At 40.7% G+C, this 25,086-nt stretch overlaps 1 protein-coding gene across 1 annotated transcript in view; it reads left to right on the top strand.

Annotated features, from left to right (window-relative positions):
* The first annotated feature begins 12,737 nt into the window (after nt 1-12,737).
* CREB5 (cAMP responsive element binding protein 5) overlaps nt 12,738-25,086 on the top strand; it is a 347,045-nt gene continuing 334,696 nt past the window's right edge. The window contains exons 1-2 of the mRNA XM_068972747.1: nt 12,738-12,804; nt 18,677-18,770. Of these exons, the coding sequence (XP_068828848.1) occupies nt 12,751-12,804; nt 18,677-18,770 (148 nt within the window). The 5' untranslated portion in view covers nt 12,738-12,750. The remainder of the gene's footprint in view (nt 12,805-18,676; nt 18,771-25,086) is intronic.

Genomic DNA, 25,086 nt, shown 5'->3' with positions numbered 1-25,086 from the left:
AAATTTGGAAAACTCAGCAGTGGCCACAGGACTGGAAAAGGTCGATTTTCATCCCAATCCCAAAGAAAGGCAATGCCAAAGAATGTTCAAACTACCACACAGTTGCACTCATCTCACATGCTAGTAAAGTAATACTCAAAATTCTCCAAGCCAGGCTTCAGCAATACGTGAACCGTGAACTCCCTGACGTTCAAGCTGGTTTTAGAAAAGGCAGAGGAACCAGAGATCAAATTGCCAACATCTGCTGGATCATGGAAAAAGCAAGAGAGTTCCAGAAAAACATCTATTTCTGCTTTATTGACTATGCCAAAGCCTTTGACTGTGTGAATAAACGGTGGAAAATTCTTCAAGAGATGGGAATACCAGATTACCTGACCTGCCTCTTGAGAAATCTGTATGCAGGTCAGGAAGCAACAGTTAGAACTGAACATGGAACAACAGACTGGTTCCAAATAGGAAAAGGAGTACGTCAAGGCTGTATATTGTCACCCTGCTTATTTAACTTCTATGCAGAGTACATCATGAGAAACACTGGACTGGAAGAAACACAAGCTGGAATCAAGATTGCTGGGAGAAATATCAATCACCTCAGATATGCAGATGACACCACCCTTATGGCAGAAAGTGAAGAGGAGCTAAAAAGCCTCTTGATGAAAGTCAAAGAGGAGAGCGAAAAAGTTGGCCTAAAGCTCGTCATTCAGAAAACAAAGATCATGGCATCCAGTCCCATCATTTCATGGGAAATAGATGGGGAAACAGTGGAAACAGTGTCAGACTTTATTTTGGGGGGCTCAAAATCACTGCAGATGGTGACTGCAGCCATGAAATTAAAAGACGCTTACTCCTTGGAAGAAAAGTTATGACCAACCTAGAGAGCATACTCAAAAGCAGAGACATTACTTTGCCGACTAAGGTCCGTCTAGTCAAGGCTATGGTTTTTCCTGTGGTCCTGTATGGATGTGAGAGTTGGACTGTGAAGAAGGCTGAGCACCGAAGAATTGATGCTTTTGAACTGTTGTGTTGGAGAAGACTCTTGAGAGTCCCTTGGACTGCAAGGAGATCCAACCAGTCCATTCTGAAGGAGATCAACCCTGGGATTTCTTTGGAAGGAATGATGCTAAAGCTGAAACTCCAGTACTTGGCCACCTCATGAGAAGAGTTGACTCATTGGAAAAGACTCTGATGCTGGGAGGGATTGGGGGCAGGAAGAGAAGGGGACAACCGAGGATGAGATGGCTGGATGGCATCACTGACTCGATGGACGTGAGTCTGAGTGAACTCTGGGAGATGGTGATGAACAGGGAGGGCTGGCGTGCTGCGATTCATGGGGTCGCAAAGAGTCGGACACGACTGAGCGACTGAACTGAACTGAACTGAGCCACTAGGGAAGCCCAATGTAGTCTTACTTATCAGAATTAAAAGCAAAATAATGCCCAAATTAAAACAAACAAAAAACCCTTACTTTTAGTACAATTAAAAGATTGCTTCAAGGTGTGTGTGTGTGCTTTTATGTGTATATTTGTTCCTTGAATTGATATCTTATCAAGAGGAATGTTTAGCTGTAGCTGATAGAGTTAATGAAATAGCCGTGCTTTCTCACAGCCTCTGACCTGTCATAGCACTTTGCTAAAACTAATTTATGGCCTTTAAAATTCTGCCTTCTCTATAGACATCTGTACATGCGTCCCCTCCCTGCTGTATGGTCGCTGCTGCAAGGGCAGGGGCTGTTTTTGTGGAGCCTTCTTGTTCTTAGCATGGAGCTTAGTGCTTGCTAAGTGCCTAGTAACTGTGCAAGGAGAGAATGAATGCATGAGACCAGTGTCCTTGGTTTCTGATCTTACCAAAGTTGAATCACTTTGGAACAAGTTCAGGGTGACAGGTAATCAATCATTGTCCACACACCACTTTCCCTGAAGCACTGGTGAACAAAGCCTTGTGATGATCCTAGAATTGGATCGTTGAAGATCTGGAGTTCACCCACGGGGGCTTCTCCTTCCTCTTTACCAAGCCTTTCAATGGAAATGTCTGACGGGCCCCCCTCTAGATTCCTTCTGGATGCCACTTGCACCCTGCCTTCCTTCACTCTCCCTCTCCGAAGAGTCGAGGTTCAGGGTGTTTCCCAGGACCTGACCTCCACCCCCTGAGCGGAGAGCCCACAGTCAAGCTGGGGGGAAAGGTCCCAGGTTTGAGAGAGCAGGGGCATTAAAAAAAAAAGTCCTTTTCCTTTCCCGTGCCGATTTGGAGTGTTGACTGAAAAATGGAGCTGTTGTCTAGGGGTGAGCCCTGGGGAGAGAAGGAATTGGCCCCTCTTTGTTAATGGTTCGGACCTTTTGATGAATTGGAGTCTGGTACAGCGTAACCTCTCGTGGGTGGTGGTTCAAGGAAAAGGCCTTTTTTTTCCGTGTCCTTTTTTCCAGGTTGTTGCAGTGGGTTTATAGGCTTCAGTGAGTGGCTCTTTTGTTTAATAGGAAGTTGAGAAAGACATGAAGGACTTTTCTAGTCTGTGGAAATGACTTACTGATTCTCAGAAATACATCTAATTTCTGCACTTTTAAAATACAAGCTTAATGATCCTTAACTGTGGTGAACTTATGCTGTGAGCCAGACCTGACTTTTCTTCTTCTGCCTCCTTGGAGCTCAGTGGCCTCCTTGGGGTTATGTTTTGGGCTCAGCCTCGGTTTTGAGCTAGTTTGTGGAGATGAAATAATCTCTGTAATATGTGTATGAGTATATATGTATATATATACACACACATACTCACTCCAGCTTATCAGTAAGTAAACTTAGACCAAAAGAGAAAAGAGTTGTGTGTATGTGTGTTTTTTATATATGTATTTGTATGTATGTATATATATATGCATACACATATACATATATAATATATGAAAAAAAGTGAAAGTGAAAGTCGCTCAGTTGGGTCTGACTCTTTGTGACTGCATGGACTATAGCCCACCAGGCTCCTCTGTCCATGGAATTCTCTAGGCAAGAATACTGAAGTGGGTAGCTGTTCTCTTCTTCAAGGGATCTTCCTGACCCAGAGATGGAACCCAGGTCTCCCTCATTGCAGGCAGATTCTTTGCCATCTAAGTCATCAGGGGATATGCATCAATGAACATGTTTTTGGCCTATTAATAAGGATTGAAGTTGGTTAGGAGGCCATTGTTCCCCTAGTATGTATTCTATGAGCTGATGACTGATGATAACTAGTAACATGAAAACAATTTAGAAGCTTAAGACACTCTCTACTTAAAAGGAAAAGAAAATCAAAACCAAACAATATATGATCTTTTTGATGACACTGTCCTCAGCAATAATATAAAATAAACAAGGCAATTATCAAGAGTGAAAGGGCATCTGAACAAAAGCCATCTCCACCTTGGGCCAAGGCTTTTTTTTGCTACTGTTGAGTCAGTACTACTTAGAATGATGTGGTGAATGGATGGGAAAGTGGAGCTGTAGGTAACTAAGCGAGGTAATTCACTTAAAAAGTCTCCTCTAGCTTACTCATCTGTCTCTGCTCTGGATTGAACCTGAAAGCGTATGCTTATGCTTAGTTAAATTTTGGCAAAAGTCCCCAGTCCTCCTTCACACTGAGAGGGAATGATAATTTCACATACCTTTTTGAATATTCATAAAGTTTTTATTGGCATAGAATCTAGCCTCATCCTTAGCTTAACTCAGCCTGCATTTTCCAGAGCTGTTTGCAAAGTATAAAGAGGTGGGTATGCGTCTAGTCTCTTATTTTCATTTCCTCAGCTCTATGTTGACTTTGTTTTTATTGTCTCCCTCTTACTATTTTCTTATCTTATCTGCTTTTTACCTCTAAACCAGAGGGCAGTAGGACTCATATTATGATTTACTCTTGCAAAAGCTGCACTATTAGCTATTGGGTCAGGAAATTTTCATGTTGCACAGGGCTACCCATTCTGCACATCACAGAATGTTTTGTATCCCTGACCCCCACCTATTAAATGATACTGGGGTGACCCCCAGAAACAGCAGTAATTAAAACTTGGCTTCGCATGTTTACAAGTCCTCTTGCTGGGCCATGCAAGAAAATTATGCCTTCTCTAGGAAGACAGATGAGAATGTGCCTTTTGCCTGTATTTAGAGAGGGAACTTTATTAGAACGATGACAAACTCTTCAGATGCCTGAAGATTTTTGCCATAATGTGGCCTTTAAGTGACCTGCTGCTGCTGCTGCTGCTAAGTCACTTCAGTTGTGTCTGACTCTGTGTGACCCCATAGACGGCAGCCCACCAGGCTCCCCCGTCCCTGGGATTCTCCAGGCAAGAACACTGGAGTGGGTTGCCATTTCCTTCTCCAATGCATGAAAGTGAAAAGTGAAAATGAAGTCGCTCAGTCGTGTCCGACCCTCAGCGACCCCATGGACTGCAGCCTTCCAGGCTTCTCCATCCATGGGATTTTCCAGGCAGGAGTACTGGAGTGGGGTGCCATTGCCTTCTCTGTAAGTGACCTGCTAGTCCTGTCAAATGTTGATATGCTTGACATTTGACACTTAGACTGGTTTGAGTCTGAATCAAGTCTTTTGAGTGTATTTTTACCTTGTATTTAACTAACACAGTGAGATGGGGTGGGCTCTGGCTCTGAACATAACTGCTGGCTGTTTTAGGTAGGACTTGGAAATGCGTTGCTTTATTCTAAGTCAAGGGAAAAAAGCATTCAGTTTGATACCATAACTCTCAAATGTCTTTTCCTAGTAAGTCAGCAATGGTAATCATAAGATGTGATACTCAGATGAAATAGGCCTTGCAGAAAGCAGATAGGTTCTGGCGTGATCAGTGCTGTATTTCATACACGGTGTCACATTCTGTAGCCCTGATTCATGCACAAGAAGGAAACTTCTCAGATGTTTTGATAAAGAATACTTCAGCCCATGCATTAGATGGACCAAGCATATATTGTTGCTGGAAATGTAAGGATACTTACATAGAATAAAGATATAAAGAAAACAGTTCTAACCAATAAAAATCATTTGAATCTGTGAAAAGCAAGCCAAGACTAGAGAGCTGTGATTTTTCAGAATATTTTAAAATAATCATTTTAAATGAAAACAGTTTAAAAACCACATGCACTCAAAATGTCTGAAAGATTACCCAGAGACAGAGTAATCCCATTTGGGAATGGGTTACAATTTTAAAGTCAAATTTTGCTATAGTAGAGCAAGAAAGGAAAAGAAAGAACTTTTTCTTTCTACTGCTTTTACTTGAATTTCTAAAGGCAAGTTGCTTTGGACCAGAATGAAGGATATACCCAGTTTTGCATTAATTTCTTTACTATCATAGTTTGTCCTCAGAGTTTCATAGGGCAATTATTTTATCTTTTAGGGCAATTATTTTAAATCGCAGGGGAAGACTCTTTGGGAAGGTACAGATGACAAGGTCAGCTGAACCGTCAATCACCTCTTGTTCCAATTTTTTTTTCTTCTTTTCTCATCAGTTTGTTCATATTGGGAGTAGGGAAAAAGGAAGACTTTGGTTTTCAGCTTGCCTTTGGATGTTGTGTTCACTCTCATTAGAAACAAAGCAGGTGATTTGGTTACATTCAGTATTTCCTTCAAAACCTGAGAATCTCTAAGCTAGTGTTTAGTTAACCACCTGCATGTCAAATAAACTTTTCATGGAGATGGGGTGTGTCCTGCCAAAAATGTATTGTGCTAGGTGAAAGCAGGAAGAGGAACAGGGGCTTAGATATATGGCCTTGGGCACAGACACACACCCTGTGGAGACTAACACATCTAAGGCCCCACACTGTTGCTTAGCAAGTATGTTCTGAACTTCTGAACCCATAGGTAGGAAAGCTATGAGACAGGACTGTGTGAAACATAAGTGGAAATTAGCCGGGAACTTTGAAAAGAGCTCGTATCCAAAGAAACATATGGAAAACTTAAGAAAAAAAGAGGACTCTAACATATGAAAACCCAATCCCACTGGAATGTTTTTTCATACACAGTATAAATGCCACATAAATAAAACCACAAACCTCTGCTAAAGTACACGAGAGGACGTGAGTCCCCAGCTCTCTCTCCTGTGAAGACCAGGTTGGAAGGCCCCGTGAGTTTCTAGAGACAAAAGCTGTAAATAAATCCTCCTCCTGGGAACCGTGGGCTTGGTTTGAAAGGACCTTTGGACAGTCCCTTCAGAGTGATGCAGCCTGTGAAACAACCTTAAAGAGGTCTGTGATTCAGGCTGTGGGACTCTGAACTTTTGAGATACCAGTGGATGGTGGAAATCTTTTAAGGTCAATGATACTCTGGTTGGAATGGGATGGCTGCAAGTGGTATGTATAAAGCTGAGGACTCCTGGGGATGTAAACAGCCCAACAACACACCCCATTGTCACCAAGTTCTGTTGAAATTTTTGCTTAGAAGGTAGAGTCCCACCCTTGGTCTCCTTCCCTGCGTAAATCTCTGGTTTGAAAACTTTGCAGCATTCAAGGCGTTTCAAGCTTGAGGGTTGAAATGTCACTTTAAAAGCAGGGTTAAAAAGGTCACACAGCTGCAAATAATAATAGCCCAATGAAATTCAGATTCTAGCTGCAGCCCACTTCAAGAATAACACTGAAACAGGAAACAAGCATACCAGATCTTTTTACCAGTAAAGCTAGTAAGAGCACATCTGATAAAATGTGTGTGTGTGTGTGTGTGTGTGTGTGTGCATCGGACAGACACACACACAAAGACATATATAACAAGACAAAGATACAGAGAAACAGACATAGAGACAGAATTTTCAAGAGAGAAGATACAGACAGTAAAACAAAGAGACACACACACATGCAGAGGGATATAAAGGCACACTTACAAAGTAATTGATTTTCTTGGACTGAGATTCAAGTGTATTTATTTTTCTATTTGAAGATATGATATTCAAATAATATTAATATTAAAATAATTTCAAAATTTTATTTTTTCAGTTAATATCTCTATAAATGGTCCTATTTTACAATGTTTTCCTAAAATGGTCCTGTTTTTCAGATGAGCAGATAAAACAGTGAAAGCTACCATATCTTTCAAAATAATGTCAACCTCAAATTAAATATGTAATTCATTTCCAATAGCTAGCCACATGTTGAAAGAATCATCCTGCACCCTGGCTTTTAGAGTAGAATAAAATACTTAGTGTGTGCATTTAGTGAATTTGTGTTGGGTTATTATCAGGTGTGGATCTTTGCCTTTCTAACCAAGACATTGAGAGACATATTTGCTTTTTTTTCAGAAACACAAAGTATAAATTGGCTATGCCATTAACTAATTTAGTTTTAATAAATCCCCTTTGTTTGCAGAAACAAAGTAAGACTGATATGGACTCTCATACAGTGTGATGAACTTAAGATGTTTGTCCCCTGACCTTGGCATTTTAGGAAGGACCTGTTTCCTCCTCGAGAACCCTTTCTGCAGTCCTCAGTGGGGTAGAGAAGATCTGTTTCAGGAGTCTTGCCAAGACGACTCATTCCAGGCTCATCATAGGGCAATAAAGGCTGAGGGAGGTTGTTAACATCACTATTAAAATGCAAGCCCCCTTTCAGATCTCTAAATGCATTCATGTCCAGATTAAAAGTACCAAAGCTGATGAGGCTGTGTCAGTATTATCTGTACTTATTTATGTTTACAGTTTGTGGCTTTGGAGTTCCCAGAGCTTTTGGTGTTGATAAAAGCGCATGCCAGATTTTCAGATTAAAACAACATTTTTAGTGTTTTACTATTCCAAATCCCGTATCACTGTATGAATCTATTTGCTGTTATTGGGGAAATTTGGACCATTCCACTGAGATTGGAGTTTGCTGTGAACTAAGAATCAGTAATCAGAGAAGGCAATGGCACCCCACTCCAGTATTCTTGCCTGGAAAATCCCACGGATGGAGGAGCCTGGTGGGCTGCAGTCCATGGGGTCGTGAAGAGTCGGACACAACTGAGCGACTTCACTTTCACTTTTCACTTTCATGCATTGGAGAAGGAAATGGCAACCCACTCCAGTGTTCTTGCCTGGAGAATCCCAGGGACAGGGGAGCCTGGTGGGCTGCCGTCTCTGGGGTCTCACAGAGTTGGATACGATTGAAGTGACTTAGCAGCAGCAGCAGCAAGAATCAGTAATGGCCTACCATGATTTAGATGGAGAGGCATCAGTCTTGGTTGATTCCAGCAAAACAGATGATGTGGGTTTTTCCCCTTTGGGCTCAGTTGTGACTTGTAAGTTTTAAAAGACATATTGACAGTATTTTATATAGAGTATACACGTTTTTTTCTTTTTTTATAGCATTTGTGTTTTGCAGTGTTTCCCCTCCATGAAGTGGTAATTCCAAGTATATCCCTAAATGCCTGGCAAAGCATTTGAATGGATTGCATCAGCCATTGTGGAAGATTTCCCATTTTAGACCAGGAGGAATTTGTGGGGTCAAACACTGAACAATGAAAGAGTTTCTTGCTCATTGAGAGGCCAGCGGAATCCAGTGGCAGTTTAGGGTTTGAATTATAAATCAAACCTGTCATCTCCTTGTGGACTGTGAAAAACCTCTACTCACTGCTTTATACAACATTAGGGTTTGTTATTAAGGTTTTGTATTGTTTTCCAAAAATTTGAAGGGAAATTAGACTCTTGAGGCGTTTGTTCACTGAAGCTGAACTTTGGAAAAGAGGAACGAAAAAGTAGTACTATTCGTAAAGAAACTCTTAAATGATTAGACAGCTCCCTCCACAATTACGTCTATATTTAACCAAAGATATGGGCTCACTCAGTATTACTCAAAAGACCCTCTCTGGGTGCCATACACAATCCACACATGGTTAATAGACTGGACTCCAGTGGTTTCAGTGTCTATGACAGTATTAATAGACTGAATTCATAATGAATTAATAATTTACATGTGCAATTTAATGAGAACTAGCCTGTTATTTTCACCAAAAGCAACTTTGACTTTTTTCCACTGAATCTGGTGAGATTTTTTTCTCTGGTCATAACTGGGAACAGGTGGAATTATAGGCCTGCACAACCTCTTGCCTTGCTGAAAACTTGGCTATGGGCCAAAAAGCTTGAGGACCACTGCCTTAGGAGGAAGGAAAAAGCAAGCTGTTTGAGACGGTTTATTGTGATGATTCAGGATTCATTACCCATTCCACAAATATTTATTGAACGCCTACTATGGCAGCTCTATGCAAGTGAAGCCTGGAGTATGGCGGTTGCCAAGCAAAACCAGGTTCATTAAAACATCCCAGCTAGTAAAACAACTGAATGGGAAATGAGAAGATGAGGCCTGACTTCTGAGGACCAAATGCGGAACAACCTGGCTAAAATCATGTCTGAGTAATTTGCCCCCTACTTGATGTATGATAAAAGAATATACACAGGGCTTTAGTAGAAGTCTGTTTGAGAGAATAATTATTACAATATGTGCTTAAAAAGAGCCATAATGATAGACCATAAAAATAGATCACGGCTCTTGACTAATACATCAGACCAGATCACGCTGGTTGATAAAAGTAATGAAGCCTTGTGGTAGAGTGCTACTATTTAGCAAAACTTTCACCGACACCCACACAGAATGGAATGAGCAAGGGTGTGCTGTTTACAGAGGGTAAATGTGGGAATGCAGAGCATCAGAAAAAAGAAGTTGAGTTTCACACACACACACACACACACACACACACACACATATATATCTATATACACCCACTCAGACCCTATTAATCACTGAAAACTTCTTTAACAATTGCCATTCTACCTTAGGAATATTATTCTAGTAGTGCATTGCCGAAAGCTTTTTTTCATAGATCTATAGCATGTACTATATTGACACAGATTCGTTTATGTTTAAATAATAAAATAATACAATGACTGGTAACTCAGTTGAACATGATAAACTGAACTTTATTTGAAGGCAGACTCAGCAGTCTGCTAATCAGCCCTATTCCTCTAAATGTGGTGTTCAGATGATGAAGGCTTGATAAGACAGCGTAAATCTATAGCGCTGAACTTTTTTAAGAAAACCGAATGTTGTTCTAGTCTCCTACCACTAGCATCATATGACCATGATATTTACTGCAGTTCATATGCAAACTATACCCAATAATTAAAATAGGTTAGGTCATGTTGACATGAAACAGAATTGCTAAACTATTACTGTTAAGGGCCTGAATTTATGGGAAAAGTCAGCATTTAGGTGGACTAAGGTTTGGGATAGAGTTGTGAATATAGCTGAAAAATACTTCTTTGTCATACTGATGTGACAAGGCCTGGTCAGTCTCTTTCTTCTCTTTAGCTTATTAATTAATCCCTTTAACCTCCAGCAGTAGCACTTCCGATCTTGACCACTTCTATTGGCTGGACATTAATGATCATCACTACTTCTTTCAGATGTAAGCCATACATGTATTTATATGGCACTTTTTCAGAACTTTTTCATTTTACTGTCATGTAATCTTAATATTGGTTAATAAAATGACTAATACTGGCATTCTTTGGTTACCCTAGCAGCTAAAGTTCTTAAATGATGTCCAAGAAAGACTTACCTTACAGCAACTTCTCTTTTATACATAAGGAATAGTTAATGTTAGAGTGAGGTTCCATAATACTTGTCCACAAAGTCTCCTCCCACCACTTCCAAACACACACACTTAAATACACAGACCTTTCTCCATAACTTGTAAAAGGCTCCCTAACTGGTCTATGTGATAACAAGGATGAAGGAGCTGAAGACGGGTATTCACATCCCCATTGTAAAGGAGGGGAAATTGAGGTATGAAACAGTTGAGTGACCTGGTAATGGTCAGGCAGATCATGGACACAGAGATAGAAAAATTCCAAGAAAGTGTTTTAAAAAGTTCACTAGAAAATCAAGGCATATTTAATATTAATGGTAACCCAATTACCTTGCTGTTAGTACTATCTTGGATCAAAATCATTTTCTCAGTGTTAAAGTCAGTCTTTATTTGGAGGCTTAAAAGTAAGTTGTCAGCACTTACAGGGGTGAAGAGGGATGCTCTAGGATAAGTGATGGCAAAATTTTTGAACAATGAGACGTGAGAAATCATTGTAGTTGCTCATGACTTTCCTCAGACAAGAACAAGTGGAAAGCTTCTAAAGATATTTGTAGTTTTTCTTCATGTAAATATAATAGGGTAAAAAAGCTTAAATAATATGCATAAAATAAAAAGTTGTAAAATTATGCTACATTACTGCCTTGGTAGGTGACTAGTCATTTCAAATGGAGAGTGGAAAGGGTATTACTTGCTGAAAGTTGTATGAGGATGAATAGTTATGTGAAGACAGTTTACATTGTAAAATTTGTTTTCTTTTTAATGTCTAACTGGGAGTATTATCTAAGGCAAGTCTTTTTCCCATTGTGTTTCAGATAATTGAAAGCAAGCCTCTATTTTCCAAAGAATATATGTGAATATATTAGTGTCTGGGGAAGGGTTTAATGACGTACAAATTAAAATTGGTTGTTTTTGCAAGATGATAAATAGAGTTTTCTTGGATGAAGGGTAAGTATTCCATGAGTGAAGCCGAGTTTCCTCTGTCAAGAGTGAAGGTGACTTGAGACTCTTGGAATCACTTACAAGTAGCATTTTAAGGAAGCACATCACTTCCTTTGTTCAGAGACAAAACAGTAGGTTTTAGTTCTATAATAAAGCCATGTCCCACCAGCAGCACGTGGAGCTTATTTAAACTCAGTTCCATATTGGCAAAAAGAAAATTATGATTTAGAAAACTATTTAAATTGAGGAACTTCAACTGCTTAGTACTTCTTATGATATATTTTGTAAAAATTATATTGCTATGTAGATTAGTAACTACACAGTCTTGTATACTGTACTTTTATTGGTTTGGGGGGATTTGCAAATATAATTTTGATTATACTAAATTTTTGCCTAATGAACTTACCTTAGAGCCTAAGTCCTACTTAAGAAAAGACCCCACTATAATTTAACATATGTCTGTGATCATAACGTAAGTTTTTTCCCTGCAAAGCTACCTTATTCCAGATAACTTATCTAGATCACGGAGGCAGCCCCTTTAATCTAATTTTAATTTCAAATCAGCCTGTAAAACCAAATTAATGGAATATTTAAGGTAATGCTTTTTGTATTTTCTGGTTTCACCCTTGCACAACTTGGATAGTTTTTGTTGAGGTATCATCAAATGCCTGAAATGAAAGGGAATTTAAGGCATGGCTCACCACCAGGGTCATTTGCTAAGCTGGCAGTAGGGCTACCTTGTTCATATGAAAGCTCAGTGGGGTGATCATGGGAGAATAATTTGATGTTCAGGGTTGGTCCTCACACTGATGATTGCTCAGTAACTACCCTCCTCTTGCTCTCTTAAGCAGCCAACCCCAAAGGACTGATGCAATCTTTGCCTAGGAATCTTCCTGCACAGGTGAAGGGTCTTACCTGGAAATAACACCTGGTGGGTGTTATTACAGACAGAATTTCTGCGCTAACAGACATTTTTGGAGTTGCATTTTGTTGGCAGTTTTCCCCTCAAAGTGCAGCAAATATGCACTCGAGAAATATACAGGAACTCAGGCTTCAGGGAGCCTAATACACCTCAGGCAGGCAGGACCTATTGCTCGTGCTCATGTTTTCCTCATCTAATAGGGGAATTAGCAGAGGAGAGGGCTCCAAACTGTGGCTTTTCTCGTGTTCCTCAGGCAGAAGCAGGAGATATTCATGACTTTCTGTTTTCCTTCCTCCTTTTCTCCCTGACCCTTCAGATTTATGAGGAGTCCAAGATGAATTTGGAGCAGGAGAGGCCGTTTGTCTGCAGTGCCCCAGGCTGCTCCCAGGTGAGTGTGGGGGGTCCTCTGCTCTGCCGGCAGGGGACACAGTACCTTCCCACAGGGAGGCACCTCTCACTTGGCCATCATGCCTGCTGCGGGCTTTCCTTCTTATACCAGGATATTCTCACCACCGACACCACCACCATCATCATCATTTTCCACTTTGAATAGTTTGAACTACTCCCCGCCCAGCCTCTGCGATACATTGGTGTTGGCCATTTCCCCCCATAACCTTCCCCGGGAAGTAAGCCAGCCGAATCCTGCCCACCAGATGTTCAGGATTGATATTTCAGACTAGGGGAAAGAGGGTGCCTGCTTTGACAATAGCCACTTAAATTCTGGGCCATTGGATTACTGGTGAAATAGCTCACCGGCAGAGACTGAATTCGATTTCGTTTTGTTTTCCCACTTGAGTAAAATAAAACTCCTAGACTCTACTAGAACCCACAGTTTTTCCGCTTATCTTTAAGAGAGGAAGTTGGCCTACTGTGCTGGATTAACCCTCTTTTGGCCTCCAGTGGTTCCTATCAAGTGGATTAGATGTGAGGCTTAGATGAAGTTCTGTATGCAGAGTGTTAATAAAGGACCAGCACCTTGTGCTCAATTAAGATCCACTGTTGCTATGATGACTGCGGCTACTCGTATACGAGAACCCCTGTCTTTGAAAGAAATTGGAAACATCCATGATCTAAAATCAGAGTTTGGCATTTTCCCTTTGGAACTTGATGGAGACTTTTTCTACCCTTGACCCTTTGGATATCTCCAAGTTCTAGTCATTGGAAAATGACTACACATGGTGCTCTCATGCCAAGATCTTCGTTTTATGGGATAAACAGCAAGCTTAGAACTCAGAGCACAGGCATGTGGGTAGTTATGCTCTCTTTCTCTAAAGTGCCCAGTAGTTTCAAATGGAATCAGGCCCCATATTTTTGTCTGTTTATATTGTGGGGTTGGTGGCACAGCATGGAACCATGTCTGTCAGTCAATGAGAGGCGATGTCCATTAAGGACCCTTTCATTTTATCTCCCCAGAGAGTGTGAGGAGGGTTCTGGAAGCTTCCTGGGGGGAAGATGCCATGGGAACATGAAATGTTATTGCCCTGTGATGCTGCTGGTGACATCAGACCCTGGCTAAGAAACCAGCATCCCTTGCTTGGATTCTAGTAGATTCTGCAAGGGCTTTCTATGAATGCTGGTTTTCACTCTACAAATAAGGAAAGCGGCAGAGAAAATTATTTTGAAATTCAACTATTTGGGGCTGGTTTTGGAGGTCCCTTTGAAATAGGAAACACTGGGAAGATATAGATAGGTTGTTGTACTGGATAAAATTCTGCTAGACCATGACTCTCCATTGTGAATGCAGAAAGTTGCCTTATCTAAGTTAAAACTGATTTCCACCTAGTTTTCTTAAGGAGGAGTTTTGATTGCCAGAAAAAATCCAATAATTTGAGTAGTTTGCTTTGCTTTGGCTGTGAAAACGTGACATTAAGTTTTGTTCAATTTGAGACACTCAACACACTTTCGAGGGGTCGGCTGTGTAAATAAAACCCATGCATCCTGCCCCCACAGAGCTTCTAGGCTAACCATCATCTGTGGAACCACATGATCACATCATCAATTAATTAATGAACTGCAATTTTCCATGAAAGGAGAGCACAGGTCACCCTGAAAAATATCATAGGGGGATTTACTTTACTTGAGGGAGGATAATGGGGTTTCCTTTGTGGAAGGGACATTTAAGGGAAAGGGATCCTCGAGAGATTTACCAAAGGCCAAAGAGGGTTCATGGAGAGTTAGGGTTTCAGGATATTCCAGGGTTGTGAGTGATGGTAGAGAGAGTCTTTGAGGAAGGTTTAGTTGCATCCAGCACTTGGATAAGTCAGAGAGAACAGTGCTCCGTGGCTGCTGGACAGTGTGGTGGAAATTTCCCATTTTCAACCCTACCAACATTTGGGGCTGAATAATTCTCTGTTGTGGTGGTGGTAGGGGGGCTTCCCTATGCACTGCTGTGTCGTTGTTTCGTCGCTGAGTTGCTGCCTTTGTGAACTACTTGTTAGTGAAAGAAAGTTTCCATTTGTCCTTGGCATGGAAAGGCTCAAATAATGTCTGTGAGTGATAATGAACTCAATCTCGGTCACAACTCTGCCTTTGTGATGGTGGTAACTAAGCACATGCGCTTTTAAAGGATTGTTGTTGTTTTAGACACTAAGTTGTATCTGACTCTTTGCGACCCCCTGGACTGTAGCCCGCCAGGCTCCTCTGTCCATGGGATTTTCCAAGTAAGAATACTGGAGTGGATTGCTGTTTCCTTCTTCATCGACCATTCTGATCCAGGGATTGAACCCATGGCTCCTGCCGTGTTTCCTGCATTGTAGGCAGATTCTTTACCCAGTGAGCCTCTGGGGAGGCCCGCCCTGTGCACTGTAGGATCCTTAGCAGCGTTGTTGAACTCTACTTGTTAGATCCCATGAGCACTCCTCAGTTGTAACAACCAGAAATGTTTCCAGACATTACTAAATGTCCCCTCGGGAGCTAAATTGCCCCTGTTAAGAGTGACACCCCAATGCTTTGCATTTCGGCTTTAGCCTTGTTTCTTTTTGGATCTGTCTCTTTGGGGGGATCACCTACTTCTACGTGATGCTCTCCCTTTCTATTTTAGGTATTGCTACAAGCCATCTTGTCTCCTTCTTGGAATCAGGCAGGGTATAAATAAACAAATGTTACAGACGTGTAGTCACTGGTGTCAGATGCTGCTAGAGCTGGGATAGCGAGAGGCCTGAGCAGGGGCTGTTGGGTTTGGCAGTTGGGTGCCTGCCGGCGACCTATGAGAGAGGAGTCCGGTTGGGGGCCAGATTGGAAGGGATTACTGAGCGAGTGGGTGGTGAGGAAGTGGAGGTGGCCAGCATAGAGGAGTCTTTCAAGAGTGCTAGGGAGTGACGGAAAGCAGAGTGATATAATGGTAGCCAGAGAAGGAAGCAGCTTGAAAAAGGTTCTTTTTAAAGTGAGGGCTCTCCGGGCTGGATTTTGTCAAGGGCAAGGAGGAGTGAGCATGCTGACTTGAAGGATCACAGCTTGACTGTCCATCCTCAGGAGACAGGGGTGTAGAGGATCCTGTGAAGGAGATGGGGGTGCTCATTCCTCTGAGACAGGAGAGAACGGAAATAGAACCTATGAAGTTAATGCAGATTCTAAGATGGAGGTGATAATAAAGCTTGGAGGGGTGCATTTCAAATGATCTTCAGCTTCAGTGAAAGCAGGTCATTTCCTTGAGAAGGCTGAGTGAACTGATGAAATAGTTGGACAAACATGAGAAATGAGAATTTGCACAGTTTCTTGGTTTTAAGGTAAAATTCCAAGCCTCTTCTTTCAACACCCTCTAAATTTGAATGTGAAGATAAACCTGTAACTTGATGTCTCTCTTTAATGTGGAAGTGTTTTTTCTTGACAAGCTGTTATAAAAATATGAGCATCTTTCAGTTGAAGAGAAATTAGAGTTAAGAATATATAGTTGTTGGTCAGTGATTCCAAGGGTCTCCTGTTGGGGTGTTAGGGAATCAGTCCATCATGACATTTACTTTAGCTGCACTCCATAGCCTGAGAAACTGCGTGGAGAAGAAGGGATGGCTGGGAATTGGAAATGGAAGTAAGTATGGATTATGAGTGCTTGCACTGTGTTGGAGGTGATGGATGGATTCCCCCACCCTTTTCCCTAATTGGAAAGAACCTTTGCTCTATTAGGAACAGCTTGTAATATCTGGGAGATTTTTATGTATGTGTTATGGCTCCTTATAAATTAACTGTGTCCCACAAGAGAGGAGAGACAAGTTTCTTATGCTCTTTCTAATCTCACAAAGTCCAATGTTAATTTCAGTGTTCCTTTGCTCTCTGCATTAACCATGTTTTAAGTTCCATTGGCCTCTCTCAGCTCTGTGTCTGTTGCAAACTGTTCATTTTGGCTATTTACAATTTGCTGCTCTTTTCCTACCAAACTTAAAAAAAAATTCAAGATGTCCTGTATTGTCTCTTTTGGAACATTATTATAGTTAATATGAGATGTTATGGAAAGGCTCAAATGATAAAGAATCTGCCTACAATTCAGGAGACCTGGGTTCCATCCCTGGGTTGGGAAAATCCCCTGGAGAAGGGAATAGCTACCTACTTCAGTATTGTGTCTGGAGAATTCTATGGAATGAGGGGCCTGGTGGGCTACAATCCATGGGGTTGTAAAGAGTCAGACACAACTGAGCAACTAACACTTTAACTTTCTGTTTTTCTTTCCTACCAAATGTAAAAAGAAAATTCAAGATATCCTATATTGTCCTTTTGGAAGATAATTATAGTTACTATGATATATTATGGAAATTATTATTAGTATATAATAAGTTTATATTCTATTTTTTTCTGTTTATATTCTATTTTAGGCTATTATTTTATGGAGCCAAAAATGGCTGCCCAAATGGCTGCAAATGAAGCCTGCTACCATGTTGTTTTTTGGTTATATATTATTGAAAAATTATGACAAGGCTTTTGACAGAAAGACTTTAAGAACTTTAATCTATGTGTCTAAGTCACACATGGTATTATAACATATTTGATGCAGTCATTCTACTGTGGTGTTAGAGGACCAAGAAAATAGATGATCCTGCAGGAAAAACCCACACGTCATGGAGACTTCCATGTATTCAGAAATGTGGCCATGCTTTGCAACTTCTCTACTCTCCAATTTGTTATACAAATGACAAAGAAGTGAGTGATATTTATTTGAAGAACTACTTTTGAAATATTCCAATGAATTTAGCCTAGTGAATCCTCTCATTCCCTTGAATACAAATTATATTATTTGCAGAAAAGATTTCTATTCTAGTATACAATGGTAATTGAAATTTATAGCCACTATCCTGTGGAGCTGGGATGCTCTGAAAGATTTTCTAAATTGTCAGAGCCTAGGAAATATTTAGCAGACCTAATTGTCTTTTGTTGTATTTTCATTTGACTTTGATGAGGCAAATACTCAGTTAATTTTAGTTATTAAAATGTACCATTGTGAGTCAGGATAAGCTAGGCTCTGCTGCAGTAACAAATCAGCTCAAAGCTTCAGTGGCTTGACACAGTAAAGACTGATTTCAGTTGCCCAAGCATACAGTTCAGTTATAGATTGACAGGACATTTTTCATAATTCTTTAGAATTTGGAGATGCTTTTCATAATCCTCCAGAGATTTAGGATGATTGAGGGGTACTGTGAATGGCCATGCTAAAAGGGAAAGGATCTTGCCCCAGGGAGGTAATGCTCACATCTGGGTGACATGTCACTTCCATTCATGACTCAATGGGCAGAACCACTCATATGGCTCCACCCAACCACAAGAGGGCCAAGAAATCTAATCCCATCATATGACCTGAAGCCAGACAATTCAATACATTTGGGCACAGCATTTTGACAATAATAGTGTCATTCTCTGAAAATTAAAACTAAAGTGTTGGTTTACTACACTGTAGGGAGTATAGAACATTAAAAGCAATTTGTCTTGTTACTATATATCATATATATAATTATGATTACTGAGATAATCAGTGTTCAGTGTCTTCATATACAGAAACATAGTATGCAAATGTCATGGGGTACATTTGTAGATATACAGCAAATAATTAAGCATGACATGGAATTCTTTCCCAAAGTCTGACATGAATGCATATGTGCTTGCATAAAATAATTTGTCATTTTACTACCAACCATGCTTTCACACTTTTTCAGAACTAACTTTTTGTTTTGCCTGTCACATTTGCAATGCTGAATAAATCTTTTTCTCTGTGATGGCAAATATTTATTATAAAACTGAATGGCTCCTCTCCTCTCTCCCTTTTATATTTTGTCTGACAGCGCTTCCCAACAGAGGATCATCTGATGATTCATAGGCACAAGCATGAAATGACTTTGAAGTTTCCCTCAATAAAAACAGACAATATGTTATCAGGTAAGGAGCCATCAGGCAAAGAGGCTTGGGTGAGCAGATCAGCCACACGTGAGGTACTTGTGCTGTGTAATAGAATGATTTTCCACTGGCAAATTCTGAGCCTTGAAAATATACATTTCTAAGATATAGCTGAGACTTAAAATAATGGTAAGAAGAAATTTAATCAGCTAATGTAGTGTTTACTAAAATAATTGGAGCTCTATGACTTCTCATTTTTCTGTAATGTGAAATATTTATTGCTATGAAACTTGTATCCATGTATTTTTTTTCATCACATACCTGTAATTACTCAAACAACAAATATTAATTGAGCATCGGTAATGCACTCTGCATAAAAAGCAGAGACATTACTTTGTCAACAAAGGTCCATCTAGTCAAGGCTATGGTTTTTCCAGTAGTCATGTATGGATGTGAGAGTTGGACTATAAAGAAAGCTGAGCACCGAAGAATTGATGCTTTTGAACTGTGGTACTGGAAAAGACTCTTGAGAGTCCCTTGGACTACAAGGAGATCCAACCAGTCCATCCTAAAGGAGATCAGTCCTGGGTGTTCATTGGAAGGACTGATGTTGAAATTGAAACTCCAATACTTTGGCCTCTTGTTGCGAAGAGCTGACTCATTTGAAAAGACCCTGATGCTGGGAAAGATTGAGGGTGGAAGGAGAAGGGAACGACAGAGGATGAGATGGTTGGATGGCATCACCAACTCGATGGACCTGAGTTTGGGTAAACTCCAGGAGTTGGTGATGGACAGGGAGGCCTGGCTTGCTGCAGTTCATGGGGTCGCAAAGAGTGGGACACGACTGAGAGACTGAATGAACTGAACTGAATGTACTCTGCACCATTCTGAGTGCCATGGAGCCTTAAAGATTGATATGATTACTATTTTTGAGGATATCATAATGTAGTGTGTGTGTGTGTGGGTGTGTGTGAAAACTTAGCTAAAATGGAAGACTGTCCATGATATGTATCAAAAGAGCATTGTAAGGAAGAATGCTATGTGACTTTAGTAGAAGGAGCTCTCTTTCTGGTTGAACTAATCAGTGAAAGTTTCCTTAAGAAACAGTACCTGCTTCATAATTAGGAAATTAAATGAGATAATGGTGGAAATATAGCGAGTAGTCGGCAAATGTGAGCAGAAATATATAAGGCTAATCTATCAATTAATTGCCATTCTGTCCCATTTTGACAAAAGAGTGCCAGGAGTAAGGAAAGAGTGCAAAGAGTGAGAAAACTTGAATTCTAGTCTGGCCAGATGACCTTGAGTAAGTTGGTGAACACTTCTGGGCTTCAGTTTCTTTTTCTATAAAATGGGAATGATTTTATCTGCCTAGATACAATGAAAGTATTAAGTGAAAGTATTTCATGAGCCCAACCAGGGTAATTAAAGCATTTCCTGTTGCCCTCCTTAGGCTAGAAATAATTTGCTCAAGCCGCTGTCTCCCTGGCATTGTGAAAAAAATCATACACCCATAAACATGTTTTAAAAGATATCAGAAGAGAAACTGACTGCCCAGGCAAAACCGGTTCCAATAATTGAGCATTTCTATGGCACTTAAAATTTACAAGTATTTTATTATCACTATTATCAGTAAACCCTCTGAGAGTTTTGTCAGACAGGTTATTATTACAACCCACATTTTACTAAAGAGGTGGAGGGACGTGGCAGAGGAAGCAGCTCTCCCAAACTCCCCAGTTCAGTTCGGTTTTGCTCAGTCGCGTCAGACTGTGTGACCCCATGGACTGCAGCATGCCAGGCCTCCCAACAGGGCAGAAATAGAGCCCCAGATCCTGCACTTCTAGCCCTCTGACCCACACCAGCTACTGCACTGTCAGGCTTCCTCAGTTGATACATATGATCAAATACTTTCAGTGATGGGACCGTCCACACATGTTCACAATCCGGCCTGTACTTGTTAATAGTGCAGATGTACTATAGTTTGGAAGACTCTTGAGTTCAAAGGCAGCCTTTTCCTTCAACCCTCCCCCCACACCCTTCCCCAGTACCTCTCTCAGTCTGTTTGTTTTCATTGAACTAGCTGGCTCTTCAGAAACAGCTTTGTCTTTCCTTAAGTCTAGAAACAGAGATGCAGAAACTCAAATTTCTAAGAATTATGAAAGCCTAGAAGGATTAGGAAGGGTGGTCTGTTCTTTTGTTTTGATCATTTATTAAGTTCTGTAGAGTCACATGTGGTGTTACCTTTCAGTTCAACAGTGAACATATATATGCAAATAGCAAGGCATTAGACTTTGGAATCCCCAATATTTTAAAATAATCAGTTCACCCTTTATTTTATCCTAAACAGGATCCTTAAAATAGGCTGCCTTGGGGTAGGGAGTGGTAGGTGAGTGTGAGGATGCTGTGCTTAGTCGCTCAGTCATGTCCCATTCTTTGCAACCCTATGGACTATAGCCTGCCAGGCTCCTCTGTCCTTGGGATTCTCCAGGCAAGAATACTGGAGTGGGTTGCCATGCCCTCTTCCAGGGATCTTCCCAACCCAGGGATAGAACCCAGGTCTCCCACATTGCAGGCGGATTCTTTACCATCTGAGCCATCAGGGAAGAGGGAATGGTGAATATCTGGAGATTTTCAGAGATAGAGATAAGAATTACTCTAGTGTCTCTCAGACAGACTGCTAGGGTGACCCTAAAGGGAGGCCCATCTGAAGGTCTGAAAAAAAAGCTAAAGATGTGTGAGCATGTCTGTAGATTTTCTATGATCAGATCTTTGATGAAGCCCTTTTCAGTTATTCTTACCAGATTCTTACTAGTTTGAAAAGAATTGTTGCTGGTGATAATTGGCAGTGTCAGATGGAAAATTATTGAGAGAAAAGTCACTCTGATTTTTATTATATTGAACTTGGAATAAGAAAATGAAGAGAGAAATAAATGAGGAAAAACAGCATGAATAATATAAAGGTATATATTTTTTTGCTTTCTCAGGTTTTATGTTGAAGCTGGTAGGAGGCCATTTCATACTCCCAATGAAATTGAGTGTTAAATTTTAAAATGTGCTACCCACGCTGCATGTTTGTAATCTTGCAGAATTTTCTTGCTGGAACAGAATGCAGAGCTATCCAGTCCAACTCCAGGGGTTGAGGTCAACTACACATCATACGTCAGTCAATTTGTCCACAGTGAATTGTAATAGGCTATTTACTGGATATTTTTGCCTTGCTGTTTTTTCTCAAGAAAGTCTTTATATATGTTCATCTCAAATACAGTTTTAGCATACTAGATTATGATTGTAAATATGATTGAAATTTTACTTGTGTATATCTTGATTACTTGGATTTGAATTTATCAAAAGTTTCAGAATATATTTTTATTAAAATATGTTCATTAAGATTTTATTTCTTAGTGTACCTTAAGTCTATTTTGTGGCCTCTCATAAACATTAATGATTTTTTACAGCTTGAAATATAGTAAAAATAAAAGTAGCATAAATCAAATCTTAACTCAGTGAGCATCATCAGGGCAAAAATGTTTAAGTCCCTCCTGGGCTATTTTCTTTCAAGCAATATTTGATTATACAAAATTTTATTTCAGATGAATAGGAGTTTGACATATATTAAGGAGATAATGTATGGTAGGTATGTTTATCACTGATTTCAGGATATCTGGCTAACTTAAATTTTTGGAAAATCACTTCATCCTTCATTAATTGCAAATATTGCAGTTCAGTTCAGTTCAGTTCAGTCGCTCAGTCGTGTCTGACTCTTTGTGACCCCATGAATCGCAGCACGCCAGGCCTCCCTGTCCATCACCAACTCCCGGAGTTCACCCAGACTCATGTCCATCGAGTCGGTGATGCCGTCCAGCCATCTCATCCTCTGTCGTCCCCTTCTCCTCCTGCCCCCAATCCCTCCCAGCATCAGGGTCTTTTCAAATGAGTCAACTCTTTGCATGAGGTGGCCAAAGTACTGGAGTTTCAGCCTTAGCGTCATTCCTTCCAAAGAACACCCAGGACTGATCTCCTTCAGAATGGACTGGTTGGATCTCCTTGTAGTCCAAGGGACTCTCAAGCGTCTTCTCCAACACCACAGTTCAAAAGCATCAATTCTTCGGCGCTCAGCCTTCTTCACAGTCCAACTCTCACATCCATACATGACCACGGGAAAAACCATAGCCTTGACTAGACGGACCTTAGTCAGCAAAGTAATCTCTGCTTTTGAATATGCTCTCTAGGTTGGTCATAACTTTTCTTCCAAGTAGTAAGTGTCTTTTAATTTCATGGCTGCAATCACCATCTGCAGTGATTTTGGAGCCCCCCAAAATAAAGTCTGACACTGTTTCCACTGTTTCCCCATCTATTTCCCATGAAGTGATGGGACCAGATGCCATGATCTTCATTTTCTGAATGTTGAGCTTTAAGCCAACTTTTTCACTCTCCTCTTTCACTTTCATCAAGAGGCTCTTTAGCTCCTCTTCACTTTCTGCCATAAGGGTGGTGTCATCTGCATATCTGAGGTGATTGATATTTCTCCTGGCAATCTTGATTCCAGCTTGTGTTTCTTCCAGTCCAGCGTTTCTCATGGTGTACTGTGCATATAAGTTAAATAAGCAGGGTGACAATACACAGCCTTGATGTACTCCTTTTCCTATTTGGAACCAGTCTGTTGTTCCATGTTAGGGAAGTTATTAAGATACCACAGATATATTCTTAATGGATAAATATCCAAAGAATTGTAAGATCTGAAATAATTTCATAGCTTTGCCATAGAGCCCATTTTATTTAGGGCAGGTAGAATTTACCACTCAAAATGACTGTAAACAATCTTCGACACATCACAAGTCAGGTTAATACCAGTGGCAGTCATGGTGTTTTATTAAGATGAGTCTGCTTTTATGAATGGAGAGTAAACATAAAACCTTTCTTTCTAAGGGGTCAGTACTAGTAGGGACATGAATAGGAGTGGTGGTGTTGGATACTGAGGGCAAAGACTTCCATCCCCTCCCACCTTGGTCCTTCCACCCTTATTTGGGCCATATGATACATGTCCAGAGTTCCTGATGTGATCAGGGGCATGAATCATTCCCTTTAGCTATTCTTAATCTGATAGGTGGTAATTTCTTGGTGAGGAAAGTGGTGATAGCAAAGGTTTCACACACAGGTTGCAAAATTACCAACTACCATATCACAGCAGATCTATTGGGTTTGCAAATGATGATCAAATTTCAGTATTAGAGATACTGAAGCATTAGAGATATGTGTTTGGGTCTACATTAATGGTATTATGGCTTGGTATCCTGGAATTCCCCCATCTTGCCCTATCAGACATCCCCACCTCCATTTTTTACAGGGTTCTGGAAAAACAGAATAAGAATCAAAGTGCAACTTTGTAGCTGAACAAATAATAAGCAGATAATACTCTAAATGAGAACTCTGTGTGTATGTGTTGTGTGTTGTGGAGTGACCTAGAAGATGATAGATTTTATTTCATTAAAGGGAAGATGAAGTTCAAGAGTATCACAGACCTTTCCCAAAAGGTAAAGCCCTATCAACACTCAGGTGGGAAACCTGAGAAAGAGACACAGAGACTGCCTTTAAATGCCCGGTCAGTTCCCCCACTAGACATCTTAATCCGATTAATGCCACAGGCAAAGGGACTGTGCTTGTAGAGAAGTTAGGACAGGCATCCGCTAAGGTGTAGAAAGAGGATCTGAAGCTGCCCCTTCACCACCATTCATTTATTTAACAAACATTTGATGAGTGCCTGCAAAGATCCTATCGCGTTGGGTGCTGGGGATGTGGTATTGAACCAGACAGATGAAGCTGCTCTTCCATAGAGCCGATTTTACGCTATTCAGAGTGGGGAGGAAGAGAGATAATAGGCAAACAAAACAAAACAACCCCCTGCCCGCAGATAAATAAATAAGAAAATATCAGTTAGGGACAAGTACTCTGACGAAGATAAAAACGTGATAGTGTGACATCAGTGGCCAGCAGGCTGTCTGAAGGGAGGTCAGGAAAGGCCGTTTCCGGATGGATATGGCATTTCAGCCAAGACCTGGTGTTCAGCACCCCAGGCTCAGGGGTTCTTTCTCCCTGACCTCTGAGTGTGGTGGGGCTGGAAGTGGTAAAACCCCAACACCAGAGGCGGTGCAGCTGACTGTGTCTTGTACTGACACACAGAGGAGAGGTATATAAAGGACACTATAACCCTTCAGAAGCCAGCTGAGATCTGGATTAGGTCGAGAAGTACAGCCTAGTTCCAGATTCAGAACCTAATTCTTACTGTGGAGAAAGCAAAATGTTTTCAATGAAGTAGAACTTTTGTTTCCAAGAAACTGTAATCAACCAGACAATCTCAGAA

The sequence above is a fragment of the Capricornis sumatraensis genome, chromosome 5 (genome assembly GCF_032405125.1).
Source record: "Capricornis sumatraensis isolate serow.1 chromosome 5, serow.2, whole genome shotgun sequence".
NCBI classification, from domain to species: domain Eukaryota; kingdom Metazoa; phylum Chordata; class Mammalia; order Artiodactyla; family Bovidae; genus Capricornis; species Capricornis sumatraensis.
Note: the sequence above shows the minus strand (reverse complement) of the source record. Positions and strands in the feature narration are given on the sequence as shown.